We start from the raw sequence: 14,437 nt of genomic DNA on the forward strand, positions 1-14,437 counted from the left end.
GTTAAAAACAAAGTAAAAGACACTTACCTGTAATACCGAGATTGTAAATAGGTTGAACAAATAGTCTTTGATACATGGCTGGCAGACCCAAAGTCTATTACTTTAACCCGGTAAGGCTGCCGAACAGGATCAACCAACATAATGTTCTCTGGTTTGAGGTCAGCATGGATTAAACCCAGACTTTTTAGTTTTTTCAGTGCAGTGGCCACCTGTTGCAGAATAGGCCGTATTACTTTCAGTTGCAGAGGGCTGAATTTGTTTTGCTTCAGGAAGTCATATAAATTCTGTTCCAACATCTCAAAAACCAGACAAGTATGGTTTCGATGCTGAAAGCATTCGTAGGCTCTCACAAAGTTAAATTCATCAGCATTTTCAGTACTTAGTCTCGCTAATATGCTCACTTCTATTTGTCCTTGGCGTGCATATGAAGGATGATTCTTCAAGATTTTGATTGCCACAATCTCATTTGTCCCCCTTTTCCAGCACTTCACGACTTGTCCAAAGGTCCCTCGCCCAAGGAAATCAAGAACCTCATAAGTGTTTTTCACGGAGCACAATACCTCATGCTGTACTAACTGGTAATCTCCATCTCCACTTGTACCACTTTGTTTTGAAGTTGCAGCCGTTGTCACAACCGTCACCGGGTTTCCTACGTTGGTTTGCAACATTGCAGGCAGGATGGACAGTTCATCAACAATCTGCATCGTGCTGTTTTGATTATCTAGCTCTTCGCTCTTACGCTTCAATCCACATCGCTGGGGTCCTTCCAGGATATCTGATCGGCTTCCTTGCGTCCCAGTCCGAGGTGCCTCTAACTGAGCTTGCTGCGCCCACGCTGCTAACGCTTTTGTAGCACCTGCAATATTTTTTAAAGCAACAGCATTTGACTGCAACAAGAAGTTCTGTCCTTGAGGTCTGTCAAATGGGTTTTTTGTCTGAAAGTATGTACTAACCCTATGGGGAGAAATTCCGAAGTTTTTACCATTCACATAGATTTGTGGGTAGGTTCTTTCGTGGTACACGCAACTGCTTGGTTCTAGTTTGAGTTTCTTCACACTACAAAAGGCACTTGACTGGGTTTGATAAACGTATGGTGGATAGACCAAGACTTGTGAGGCCATACCTACAGAGGGAGAGAAAAAGAAAAAGCGAGTGAGAATCCTGCACTCTCATTTCCAAGCTTTACAGCAGCTTCCTCTTCTAAAAAAACCAGGGTATGAGTGTATCTTCCAAACAAGCTAGCCTAAATTTATTTCTCATTTAATTTCTTATGGCCCACAGCAAGGTCCTCACCTCACCAGCACATGCACTTCAGCACACCAGGACCATGGCAGCAGCAGGCTACGGCACCAAGCGCTTTCACTGGTTGCACAGGGCAGGAGTGAGACAGTCTTCAGCAGACTGCTGCTCATCATTTTTACAAGTGAAAGAACTACCTCTGTGCTATTAAAACCTCAGCTGTCCTTTTAAAAAACCCAGCACTTCTATGTACAAAAGCACCATAGTGTTCCGTAACACAAGTTAAATAACCAATATTTATCAGTGACGATGTAAAATAACTTAAAAGCTCTGAATTGCGAACCAATGCTACCGGTTACACAAGGTATCTGATCTACTCATCGCAAGCGCAATCAGGCTCCTAAGAACAAATGGACGGACAAATGACGTAACTGTCAAAGCTCGAAGACTTTCACTGTGATGAAAGTGAAAATGATCACGCCATGTGATGGGACACATAATATCTTAGTGGTGTGTATATGTTCACATAAGCAATTGCAGCTTTCCAGGTAAATTAAGATCTACAGTCATCTAATCCATTTACAAAAGGCAGGTGCTTTCTCCAAGTGACATACTGCCCCATTGCAGAAATGTGCGTATCAGTGACACAGCTGTAGGGGACAGAGGCACCAATTTCTGCCCCCTCCTTCAATTCAGATTTGGAATCTGAATATTAGCCTCATACTTTCAGATATCCCAATTTCATGAGCTGGGCCACAGAAAACCTGTGCACTAAAGCAAGCTGTTAAATTAACCAAGTATAATGTTTGACAGACCTACAAAGTATGTCCCTGACCAAGATAATTTCCGAAAACTGGGCTGATAATTGTAGGTGGGGAACTTAAAAGGGCAAATTTCTCACAGGAAATTTATTTTCAAGTGAATGTGAAGAGAAGAAAAAGAATATATATCTATTATATATTCTGTATATATATTTTTAATATATTTTTTCTGCCAACACGGTTACTCCCCTGCTAAAAGAGAAATGAAAGTTAGAATGAAATATTATGGATAAACTTAACTTTTGAATTCCCAGTAAGGCAGAGATCAAAATTTGAACCTGACCAACTCCATTTTCCTCGAGGCCACCACATTTTTCAGAGCTGACACCTGTACAGCCTCTCAGACAGAACACTCACACCTCAGAAATTGGTACCGATTTATTTTTTTTGCACCAGGGGAAGCAGTTCACCAGCCTGGGAATCCCCCAAGCACAGCATCTCTGCTCTGCACAGCCAGTGTGACTGCACAGGATTAGTCCCGCTGCCTTTCTGAATTTGCCCTCGACTCAATGCCAGCTCTACGGAAAGCAGGGCCACAAGACCCTGGGTCCAGGGTCATGCTCCATGCTGTACCTCCCTTTCCCAGGCAAAAGCAGACCGTACCAGCTGAGTGTCAGATGGAGACGGACAATGGCAGTGGTACCTGGCTCACATGTAGGATGAGGAATCTCAATTCCACTTTAAATTACATAGACATCACCTCTCTTAGATGCTGTACCTTCCAGCTCTCGCCTTTGCACTGACCCTGCTGCATCCCCTTTCAGACCTGTCAACCACCAGCCTTGATCGTTCATGTCACATAACACTTAACACTTAAGAAAAAGGCACTGGATGGACCCCAGTGTACATGACTGCAAGGTGTCAGAGAAGTTATGGCTTATACCAGGCCAATCAGCTCTGACACAAATTCATTACCAATAATACTTTAATTAAATCGCTTTTTCATAACAGGCACATGAAGATTCAGGCAATGGGTATTTAAATTGCAGATGAGTCACATAAAACTTGAGCCAGACATCGCAACGACTCTGATCAAACAAAAACTAACCAAACGCACAGCATAATTATTCAGAAGCGGCAATTTGATGTATGCAAATTAACATTTAAACATCTTAAGAGCAATTAAAATAATCAAACCATCACCTCAGCTTAGCATTCTGTAATGGTTTTTGCCCCAGCAGAAGAAGAAAACTTCAAAGCCCTTTCCTTTCCAAAGCTGTCTGCCCAGAACCAGCTGATGTAGCAAGGCAGCTAGGCTCTCTCGCCACCGGGCATTTGGGGACCGCCACTGGCCTCCTGCTCCACACCATGGATTTAAGGTTAACCCTCAACCTCAAAACACAGGCAAAACTTCTCCAAGTTCCTGAATTGTCTCCGTTACAACATACCCCATTACAAAGTGCTTGGTGCCTAGTATAAGTATACTATTGACTATGGGACTTCCTCTCTTTTCTATAATAATTATATTTAAGTGAATCATTTATCCTGACCACATTACCTAGAGCTCTAAAAATCAACTCTTACCGACTGCCCTGGAGCATGCATACAGCCAAACCTACTTGGAGCTTCCAGTGCCACCTGCCCAGCTCAGGACAAGTCAAACCTTCTGTCAGCAGCCTACTGTTCCTCTGGGCTGGCTCAAATACCAGGCTTGCCACATTTACTCAAAAGACACTAAAGTCTCAAAATAATATACTTTTATTTTCTTAAAATCTTTCCAAGGTTCCTGCTTTTTTCACCAGAATCCCCACTTTACACCTCTTTCACATGCATCTGCACGCAAGAAGTAAAACGTTCAACCTCAAAAAACCTTTTACACTTCAGAAGTAAAGAAACTGTCCCTCTTTTCAAGGTGACGCTGCTGTGTTAGCCACCAGTTTGCTGACGGGAGAGTTCGGACACCCAGCATCACCCCTGCAACTCAGAGACACACCTCAGTGCCGGGCAGACCCCCGAGCCCTGCAGCCCTGCTGAGCCCCTGGGCACAAACAGGTCAGCACGAGCAGCCAAAGCTGCGCTGCCCGGAGGGAAGGAGCCTGGATGCCCGACCCACACGCAAGAGGCTTGGGAAGCTGCAGCAACCCCAGGGCTCCATTCACCCTGGATCTACCATAACTAAACAGCAAACGTCTTGCTTGGTTTAACTTCTGGAGAAGGTATTTGCCCGAGTGTGTCACCAATGTCAATGGTATGAAATCAGGATGATTACTTTGAAAAAGCAGTGATAAACCTGCGCTGCAATTAAGGAGTTTTTCTGAAAGAGAGGACAACAACCCAGCGGTGGGGAGAACAGAAGAAGGACAGTCCTTCCTTCCAGCATGGCTGGAAGACCACGCAAACAAATCCTTACCTGAGCCTGCTGGGATTCAGCCTGCACTGTATTCAAAACGGCCAGTTTCTTATAGCTCATGATATTCAAACCAGTCCAGAAGGACTGGAAGCACATACTCCCAGCTTTCTCTTTAACGTTAATTTCAGTTGAATGAGAAAAACTAGGCTATCCTGTTTGCGGGTTTCTGTGTTTCTTCCAGGCTTAACTCCCTGACCCTGAACTCTGACCACAGTAACAGCTCTGTTCTCAGATAAGAAGTGTTTATTGAGCTATTATGAGAACATTTTTAGCAACTCCAAGGGAAAAAAAAAAAAAATTACAAACCCTGGGAGAACAACTTTTGATGTGATCGAGACAGACTAAACTAAAAAAAGTCAAATTACTCCAGAAAATTAAAATAGTTTCAAGAGTTCTTGTACAAGCATCTAATTTCTTACCTTCCCCTAAACACTTCTACTTTACTCCCAGTATTTTGTCTGTCTTTTTTTAAACATATACTTCAAGACCCAATCTTATTTGGAGAAGCTACAGTATCTTCTTATAACCAATGAATAAGGTGTTTGGTGAAACAGGCGCAGTAAAATCCTGCAGCGTCCTACACCTGAGACTGCTTGAAGACCTCTGCCATCCCCTCATATGCAGCACTCGGAAGACATTCCAGACAGAAGCACTCTCTTCACTATACATTAACATATATGCAATTAAATACACCAGAACAGCATGCAACTATCCAACACAAACCGTTGCTGGAGGTCTTTGCTTTGAGAAGCTAACAGACTTGATTTCTCCCCACCCAGATGAAAATCCAGCCCCACGCGTGGACAGCAGAGTGGCACGGGGAAACGCTACACCACCTCCACCACCAGCACTGCTGTGCTGCAGGGATTTTTTTGTTAGGTTGGGGTTTTTTTTGTGGTTGGTAGTGGTGGTGGTGAGGTTTTTTTGTTTTGGGTTTTGTTGTTTAGGGTTTTTTTGGTTTGGTTTTTGGGGGATTTTTTTGCTGGGTTTTGTTTTTGTTCGGTTGTTTGGATTGGGGTTTTTTGGGGGGAGTAGGTTTTTTTGTTTGGGTTTTGGGGGATTCAGGTTAAAATGTAATCCTATGGATGGCTACACTGGAAAGGATACAGTTACTATGTTGTAGAGTTACGATTTTTGTTTGGGTTTTTTAAGCAGGTCTTCCGGTAGAAAAAAACAACATACTACGCATTTTCACCTACCACAGAGTGGATCTTTCTTTCTTCCCTCCTGTCACAAATCATTTCACTGAGTCCACACTTCCTATCAAGACTACTCCTGCTCCCTTGTACAAACTGAAGCTTGTCAGACTGTATCCACATGAACGAGTCCAGCAGCACCGTAAGAAAGGGATGCATGGAGCAAAGCAGCCAGTGCTAAAGGAAAGAAAAACCCAATTCTGTGCTCATTTCAGGCAGGTTACTTGAGCCTGAACACTCACAAGCAGCTGGTGTGCATCTTCCAGTTAAATTCAATTTCAAATAAAAATCAAATGCATGCACTACCAGACCACTCGAGGATGCAAACCAAAGCCAACGGAACTATCAGAAGATGGACTAAAAAGCACAGTGCCCAGATAACCTACTACAGGCAGCCTCTGGCTACTTGACTAGCTTCAGACTTGATTTTCAGTTTTACTCTCAGGGAGGTCTGTCCATTGACCCTAGGCACATTTTTAAAGCCTTCTTCTCCTTCCCCAAGTTCAAGATGACCATCCTAATCCTGGGCAGCAGCACACACAAGCTGTGGCTGGCTCTGGGTTTGCCCAGCTTGCTTTGCTGCAGTACCACGGCTGCTGCATCCCACCTCACATGCCAGCTGCTGCTAGTGAATACTGCAGGGGACCTGGAAAAGAAACCTGTCTTGAGACACCTACCAAGTATTGTTAAGTCTAGATAGGCTCCCTTTGAAGGAAACGAGGCTTCTTGGCTCTAAGTTCAAAGCAAAGAGAACTGGGAAGTCTACACTTGCTTGGCTTATTAAACACTAAATTATATCAAGACTAAATTCTGTGCTTCTGAAGAAATTACGAACAAAGTAATGAAGTCACTGCATTTCAAATAAGTAAATTAATTGTTTATTCATTTAAATAAATGAAAATACATTTTCAAAAAGTAATGACAATAAAGAGGAGGTGTTTCATAGTTTGCTCCCCCCCTCCCAGTCAAGCTACTCTCTACAGAAACTGAATAGAGAACCACACAGCCATTGCTTAGTGAAACGGAGAACCCCAGTAACGTCTTGCTAATGTTCACCTAACTGTAACCACGCTCTTTATACCAGATTCTTAGAATTACATCTCCATCCTTCTTCAAACAGTTCCAGGCAAATTCAAAAACGTGACCGATCTGGCACACTGTAACAACCTTGAGAAGCACAGGCTGTTCCAGGCCTGACCGCTGTTAATAATTAACGACAAGTTGACATTTCCTCATGACAGAGTAAGGGGTGTGCGTAGCAGAGTAACTAGTTAGTAAGATCACTGCAGCGGAGCTGAAGAGAAATTGCTGCGCTACTCCCTTAATTCTTTGCAAAACAAAGAGCCTCTTTTCACTGCCCCAGGACTGCGATCACTGTGGTGCTGCTGTTGCAGTAAAATCCCCAACAGGCAAAGCCCAGCCAGGGTCAGCCACCTAATACCATAGTTACAATTTAACTCCAGAAAACTTGTTTTCCAGCTTCTTTCAAGCCTCCATGGGTGAGAACCGGTTCCAGCACACTCACACCCTTGCCGGAGTGCAGCGGAGTATCAAGGGAGGCTTTCTAGAAGCTCAGCGATTTCCAGCAAATGCACAAGTTGAGCAGTAGAACTTCAGAAGTGTTTTATTTACATTGTGCATCACTTTGAAAACGCCATGAGGATACTGTCATTTTTCCCAGGTTAAAAAAACCTGTTCTTGGTATGTTAGGTGCCACCCAACTTTTCAATTTATTTAGCAAATACAAAGCTGAACTGGTTGCTCTCTCTTTCCCCCCAGAAGAAACCTTATTACTGGTAGTAGCAGCACCTCTATGTTATTGTTTATTTTGGATATGTAGCTGAACAAGCTGTACTGATGTGAGCACTTTCATACCCATGAACTGTTCACCCTGAGGAATTCCCTTACTCCAGCTGTACGATTCATAACAACAGCACTGGCAACTGAGGCTTCATGCAATTTATAAAAGGAAAACATAGCCACAGAAAGTGCAAAGTGTCAAGAGATAGAAGCCCAGGGAAACCTACCTCCTCTGCCACCTCAAAGCCAGCTCTGACCCACGGAAGGGAGGGACCTGAGCAAAGGAGGAAGCACTGAGATGTTTTAAGTAACACATGCCAGATGAACTGTTTCCTTGCATAACCGTGGAAGCAATTCTGGACATGAACTGCACAGGCACACACACATTCCACCACAGAGGCCAGGGAGATGCAGAGGCAGCTCTGATGCTGCTGCAAAGAAGCCAACACCCAGGTCTAGGGGTAGCAACCAGAAACCCAGAAGTTCAATGACAAAAGCAATTATTATGATCTTTAATTAGGCCACATAAGATGTTTCAGAGCTCAGGAATTCTAGCCCATCATACACCAACAAAATTAAGCTGAGCCGATGGTAGCCTTTGCCTGATGTGAAACCTCAGTCCCACACAGATCAGTGGCGAAAGTTGAGGCTGGAAGGCCAGAGGTTGGTTCCAAATTTGGAGACAGTCTTAGTGAGAAGCAAATTGCAGTTTTAAGAATGCTACGAGGCCGACTTTAGATTTGTGCAACATTTGAGGTATTTTTAATCAGACACTACCAACATTGCAGTGATACCAGAAACTGAAAATATACGTTCATTCAAGCATACTGCAAACCAGTCTCACTTACGCTATTGTCTCAATACTTAGAAACAGAACTGACACCACACAAATGCAAACATCTTTTACATAAAATATCAGCACAGACTCCCAAGACTCAACGCCGTCACCTGTAGCAGTACTGAAGAACACAATCACTATATTCATATTTTCCACAAATATCAAAAGCTAAATCTTGTGATGCCAATATGACTGCAATCATCGTTAAAAAGGCAAACAGAACAATACTTCAAGCATGTACTTCTCTGCTGGGCAAGAAGCTGTTACGCAACTGAAAAGGAAGGACAAGCAGCTCCGTACTGGCCACCAGCCCTGAAAGGGAGCACGCTCTCCAAACCAGGATGTGCCACCATCAACACAAACGGGGCAGTTCAACCAGCCAGGGCTTGGCCAGCCTAATCTTTTCTTTTAAAAGACTACTAACTCTTTTTGAACCTGAGAACAGCAGGCACATGGAAACAAAAAGTCCCTAACAGCAGTGATTAGGAGAGCCCACACCTTTGGGTTCTGCAGGACAGTACGGTGCTGAAGGATGTACTGAAGCTACTGCTACTGCCTGTCATTTCAGTGCAGCAAGGAGGATCAAAGCGAGCAGAGAGGCAGGACATAAAGCCACGCTTTTTCCACTGCCGTAAGTATTTCCAAAAGATTTTGCCACCTTCCTTGAAATAGGAATAAAATTTGATAGAGGGGCTTAGCTCAAACTGCCTGCTGGTAAACCACCTGTTCGCATGCCGGTTTCGAAAAACAAAACCACACACACACACATCCCCCCAAAACCCAAAAAGACTTGCTAAACAAGTATGTATGTCATTTTTCCTTCTTATATCCAGCCATTTTATTTTTATTTCATTGCTTAATTATGCATTCTTAGTCTGCTGGGCTTTTGTTAGAATTGGAAGCGGACCAACCCAGCTAAGAAACTTTATTTAGAAGTTTCCTTTTAGAATAGCTCAATATCAAATGTAGCTCCTGTAAGAATATAAATCTAGACTGCTATTTTCCTCATTGCTACTACACCTCCACAGAACAGCTGGCATGCCAGAACATCTGTACACCCACGAAGGGGTCTTACTTACATGAAGTTGATTCTTCATCAAGTCTTCTAAACTACTCAAGGTGGAGGAGCTTCACTAAAAATTATCTTCCTCCCTCTTATAATAAAAGATTTTCAGCTGGACAAAGCACGCATCAGTACAGCAACACAAAATTACTGTTCTCCCCACAGAACTTGCACATTAAGTTTGCAACGGCACATACTCTAACCTGTCGAGCTCACTAAGTCTGGCATAATGCAAAAATATGCTCATCAGGGTCTATTGTACCAAGGGAGCAGAGTTCGGGAAGTGTTTAAAACTGTTTCCTAGACACTGAGAATTACCCAGCAGTAAGTAACATTTGAGTTAAAACTTGCCCCAAATACATGAAAAGCCTAATTACTCTTCCAATATGACCAACCAGAACTTCAATATGAAGCAGCTACTAAGTCATCAAGACAGCACACCTATTCATTCACAAATCATATCCAATTCCTTCTGCAACAAAAATATTGCTGAAAACATGAAGCTTAGATTTAAAACAAACAAAAAAAAGCTAACTTAACTGTAAAAGAATTAAGACATAATCCAACACACTTCTCTTGATTTATCTTTGGTAAAGTTTTCAGGTCAGTCACTTCAGCTACAGCCAGCAACAACTTTCAAACGTCTACTGAGGTCTATACACACACAGAGATCTATATATAGTCACTGTGTGTATGTTTGAAAGGGTTTTTTTTATATATATATATATATATATATATACACACACACACACAGAGGATGAAAACTCCTTCAAGTCCAAATTTTTTTTCCAGAATACAAATTCCTTACTTAAAATTGTGGGTTTAATATTTTGCTTTTATATAACAGATGACTTTCTTTCATTGTAAGCAACAATATCATGAAAATTGCATTGGTTGCTTACTGCAAACAGCTGTATGCATTAGACACAGCATATACAGAGCAATGACTAAAGAACGGAGGGAAAATAGGTGTTTACCACTTCTTCCACATTTCTGAAGACGTGGAGGAAGCAGCATTTCCTACCGGTAAAGATCAGTGCATTAGAAACGCCTATTCTCTCACAAAAGGCTCAGCCTTTTGCCTCCTAACAAATCAATAATTGTAATAACCCGTATTATAATGTTTCCCAAAGCCACCAGCGCAAGAAATTTCTCCCTCTCCCCTATGCAGAAAGCTTATTGATTTAATGACACAAAAGAGGTACACAAAAAGAAAGCCAAGATAACGTGCAGCATATGACCCCACTAGCTAGGGCATAACACTGATAAACATACATCAGTTTTTCCTCTTTTGCGTTCCCTTCCATATCTAATAATCTTTCCATTTGTAGCATAAACATTTAACATTCACTCTTGTTTTAATCTTTAAAACAAAAGCTTAGACATCTCTTCAACCAAGTTTTAAAAACATTTAGTCTCAAAGAGTACTTGTCACAACATTTTGCGAGAAAAACTCCCATGATGTCCTCTTGCAGGGCGCAGAGCTGACACAGCCCCAGGAAGCAGTCAGCCCTTAGCATCGTATCAAAGGCCATAAAGAAAAGTTATTAATAAAACTCTTCAGAATCTCATGAAACCAATCTGTTTCTATTAGGCTGAATACCAATCAATTTATTGAATCACAAAATAAGTTGATGTTAATAGATAAGTAAAGAGGAGGCAAAGAGCATTTGTATTCTCTTAGGAACAAAGCCTGTTCCTCCCGAAGGGCTCCACAACTAAGATCCCCGAGGACCAGAACACCCATACTAAACAGATTCAAGCACTGAAAATAAAGACCTTGTAAGGACCTCCTCTACCCCTACAAACAGTGTAAATCTTCAAAAACAAGCTGTGGAAAAAAAAAATTCTCAACTAGAACACACAGACTGTAGACAAGCAAGCAAGTCAAAGAAAGAAAGAAAGAAAAACCACAGAATAATAGAAAAAGGTTGGAAGTACCAGATGACTGAAGTTTCTAGGAAAACACAGGAAGGAAGAGATTTACAGGGCAGTGACACACATTAACAGCTTCTTAGTCAAAAAAAGCAGAAAGACATCTTACCAGAAACAAACAAAAAGACTTCTGGAAGTTGTGCAAGTTCCACCAATTGTTGTGTACCAATACAGGCAAAGCCTGTACCATAGGGAAGAGGGAAAAAAATGAGTACATTTTACTCAAACTAGTGGAATAAGGTCAAGGTTAACACACCATTTTTTGTAAACACTGATAAAGGACCAAAACAAAGTAGTAAATAACAGAGAATGTGGAAACATGAGAGAAGAAATGTGTTTCCGTATCCACATATCAAAAAGTAAGTAACTTTTACAGAAGTTAATTACTAAGGTTTCAGATAAAATTGTGCATATAGATAATTTTTACAAATACCTGATGCTAGTGGTTACTCTTACCTTCCAGAGGGAGCTCAAATCACCAGTAAAATCCCCAGTTTCTTTACTACCATTACGGTAACTTTTTATCAATCATCAGTACTGAAGTTTGTTTTCTCTCAGCACTTGCATTTATACGACAGCCTTTTCATTCAGACCTTGAGCCTACGCCGGCTCCCTTCTGTAGGTAGGCACTTGTTTCAGTCTACACCAGCAGGATCGGGGAAAGGTTCAAATGTCAGTTCACATCCAAAGACCCTAGAGAGCTGGCCTGGAAGGATTTGGTCACACTAATAAAAGCAGCAAACATCTCTGCAATGAAGACACTCCAGCCCCACACAAAGCACAGCTGCACCAGTTAGCACCGTCCCAGCTGAAGCTGTCCTGCTGGCAGCTTTTCCTGCCCAGGGACCAGTTTTGCCATCACATTTTATGATGCTTCAAGGTGAGCATGAGGTGAGGAGACCCACTCCCATCTCACAGTTCGCCTTCTAACCCAAAGCCAAGTGAAACTAAACTCCTAAAGTAACCCAAAGCAAGTTTTCCCCAGTACTGGACACCGCTTGCCCCAAGGCAAGGCAAAAGCCAAGCTCCAGCTCTGTGATAAAAATCTCATCTCAGCCAGCAATTTAAGTTCCTGCCAGTCTCATGCCTTGGAAGTGTCCCGCTCCCACAAGAAAGAGCTGCAGGACAACAGGGTGTAGTAAGCAAAAGGAGCACAGCCTCCAGTGTGGGGAAGGGGCAGAAAGGCTCAGGTGGGTGGATTACAGAGCCGTTCCCCGCAAGCCTGGAAAACGGCTGTGAGCACCTCGGACCTGCAGCAGCCCCCTCCTCTTTTAACAAGGATGATGTTAATGTGAGACCGCACAGGTGTCAGGACCTGAGCTTTCTTGTACCTAGATTTTCCACCACTTATTCTGAATGGGCAGTTACTGCAGTGCCATACATATTTGGCAAGTAATGTTTATAGAAAGTGATTTTCGTTTGACAATAGCTGACTTTTTAGATGAAAAGCATTACTCTTATTTCAACTGTACCATGCTTGAAAAAGCAGTAAAATAGCTTTCTAGACCTGTTAAGTTATTTTAGCAAGAATGGAAAGAATCACATGAGTATAAGACTACCGATTTTAAAAAGAGAGGGGTTTGATGGAAGCATCGCATAATACACAGTAATACTACTCCCTACATAAGAATCTGATTACTTTTTAACATTGAGATAGTTGCTGTAGCTTTGATCATACTAAAAACATATGAAAATATTTCTTATACCTGTTTTGTCTTTCAATATTTCACCAAGACTTATTTTATTGCTGCATTTTGGAACTTGACCTTAACATTTTTCTAGGCTTCATCCTGTTATTCCCAAACATTGTAGGGCACAATAAAGCTCAAGAAAAGGCCATACTTCTGAAAAGGAGTATTTTCTAATTTTTCCTGAAAACACAAGGTGAAAAAACGTTGTACAAAGAGTTCAGATAATACTGAGACTATTAAATATGTGAAGTTTATAACATAGGAAGAGGTATTTTGAAATTAAACTGATTCCAAGACACTGAATAAAATAGAAAAAAAAAAAATCAGAACCACTTGAATTAACTTGCTTTAAAAACACTCTGGTTACTTGGCTCTTCTTCCATTTCCAAGAAAAATTTCTAAACTAGAGATTAACTCCATTTTGTCAGAAAGTTACACGCTTTCAAAATTGAAGTGGAATATTGAGACACTATATGAAAAAAGTGACATAATGTAAAAAAATACTACAAAACTGTACAAAGATTATCCCCAGACTGCATCTAAAACCCAAGACTCATAATAATTCATGCCATCGTGCCCAACATTCACTATATTGAAAACAAGACAACTGAAGAATTAAGGGGCAGGTGGTGGAGGGGGAGGACACGGGACACAGACGACCTACCCTGTAGGAAATACTACGCTAACAAATAAAGTCACAGCCTAAAACCCACTTTCAGAATTACATGTTGTTCCTCTGCTCATCCACCACACAAAAGTTAGTGCCTCCGAAGACAAGGACAGCTTCAATTTTCCTAGAAATCTGTAAAGGAAATAGAGGCTCTAAATTAAAATGGTCTATATAGGAGGGCAGGCAAAGCCAAGAACAGGTAACAGGATTTTCCAGGCTTTATGCTTCATTATAGGTTATTTCAGGTCAAATAGAGGGTGTTCACTGCCTACATAAGTCAGAAAAGCCAACCCATTGCTAATGCATTTCATAGCAGTAGGTATTGAAAGTTACTTAAATACAGTTAACGTCATCATTTAAGGTGCACTGCACACTCATCGGCCAGCTCTAACACGCTCACTGCTCACCCTCACAAATGTCTTCGTATTTGGTTTCACGCACAACCCAGCCAGAGTTCTGAAACAGTTTCAGGTACCTAGAGATCCATCTCATACTTCACCCAAAGAATGAGCTTTTCTTCCAAGACCTGGATTGAAAGCAATACATTATTTTTCACTCCACCTCAGATTTGCAGAGAAGAGATCCGAAGAAAAACATTAATGCAGTGACTTAGGAACTGAGACACTAGAGCTCAGCTCTCACTTCCCTTGTTTTCAAAGGCAAGAAATGTTAACAGTTAGACCAGCTGAAAATAAGTATTTGACCAGCTGTGAGTTTACATAACCCATGTACAGGAGCTCCATAGTTTCAACGAAGAAGTGCTGAAGATGTTTTCTTCATCAAATTGACCCTATGCCAAGACTTCTGAAGTTCTCCTCTAACTGCACTACAACA

The 14,437-nt window shown here is 41.8% G+C and overlaps 1 protein-coding gene across 4 annotated transcripts in view; it reads right to left on the minus strand.

Moving 5' to 3' along the window:
• Positions 1-14,437, minus strand: part of HIPK3 (homeodomain interacting protein kinase 3) — a 113,742-nt gene that overhangs the window by 59,878 nt on the left and 39,427 nt on the right. For all 4 annotated transcript variants that reach the window (XM_027778426.2, XM_055813537.1, XM_005231473.4 and 1 more), the window contains exon 2: positions 28-1,123. In XM_027778426.2, coding sequence (XP_027634227.1) covers positions 28-1,121 — 1,094 coding nt within the window. In that variant the 5' untranslated portion in view covers positions 1,122-1,123. The remainder of the gene's footprint in view (positions 1-27; positions 1,124-14,437) is intronic.

Source organism: Falco peregrinus, chromosome 9, assembly GCF_023634155.1.
Source record: "Falco peregrinus isolate bFalPer1 chromosome 9, bFalPer1.pri, whole genome shotgun sequence".
NCBI classification, from domain to species: Eukaryota; Metazoa; Chordata; class Aves; order Falconiformes; family Falconidae; genus Falco; species Falco peregrinus.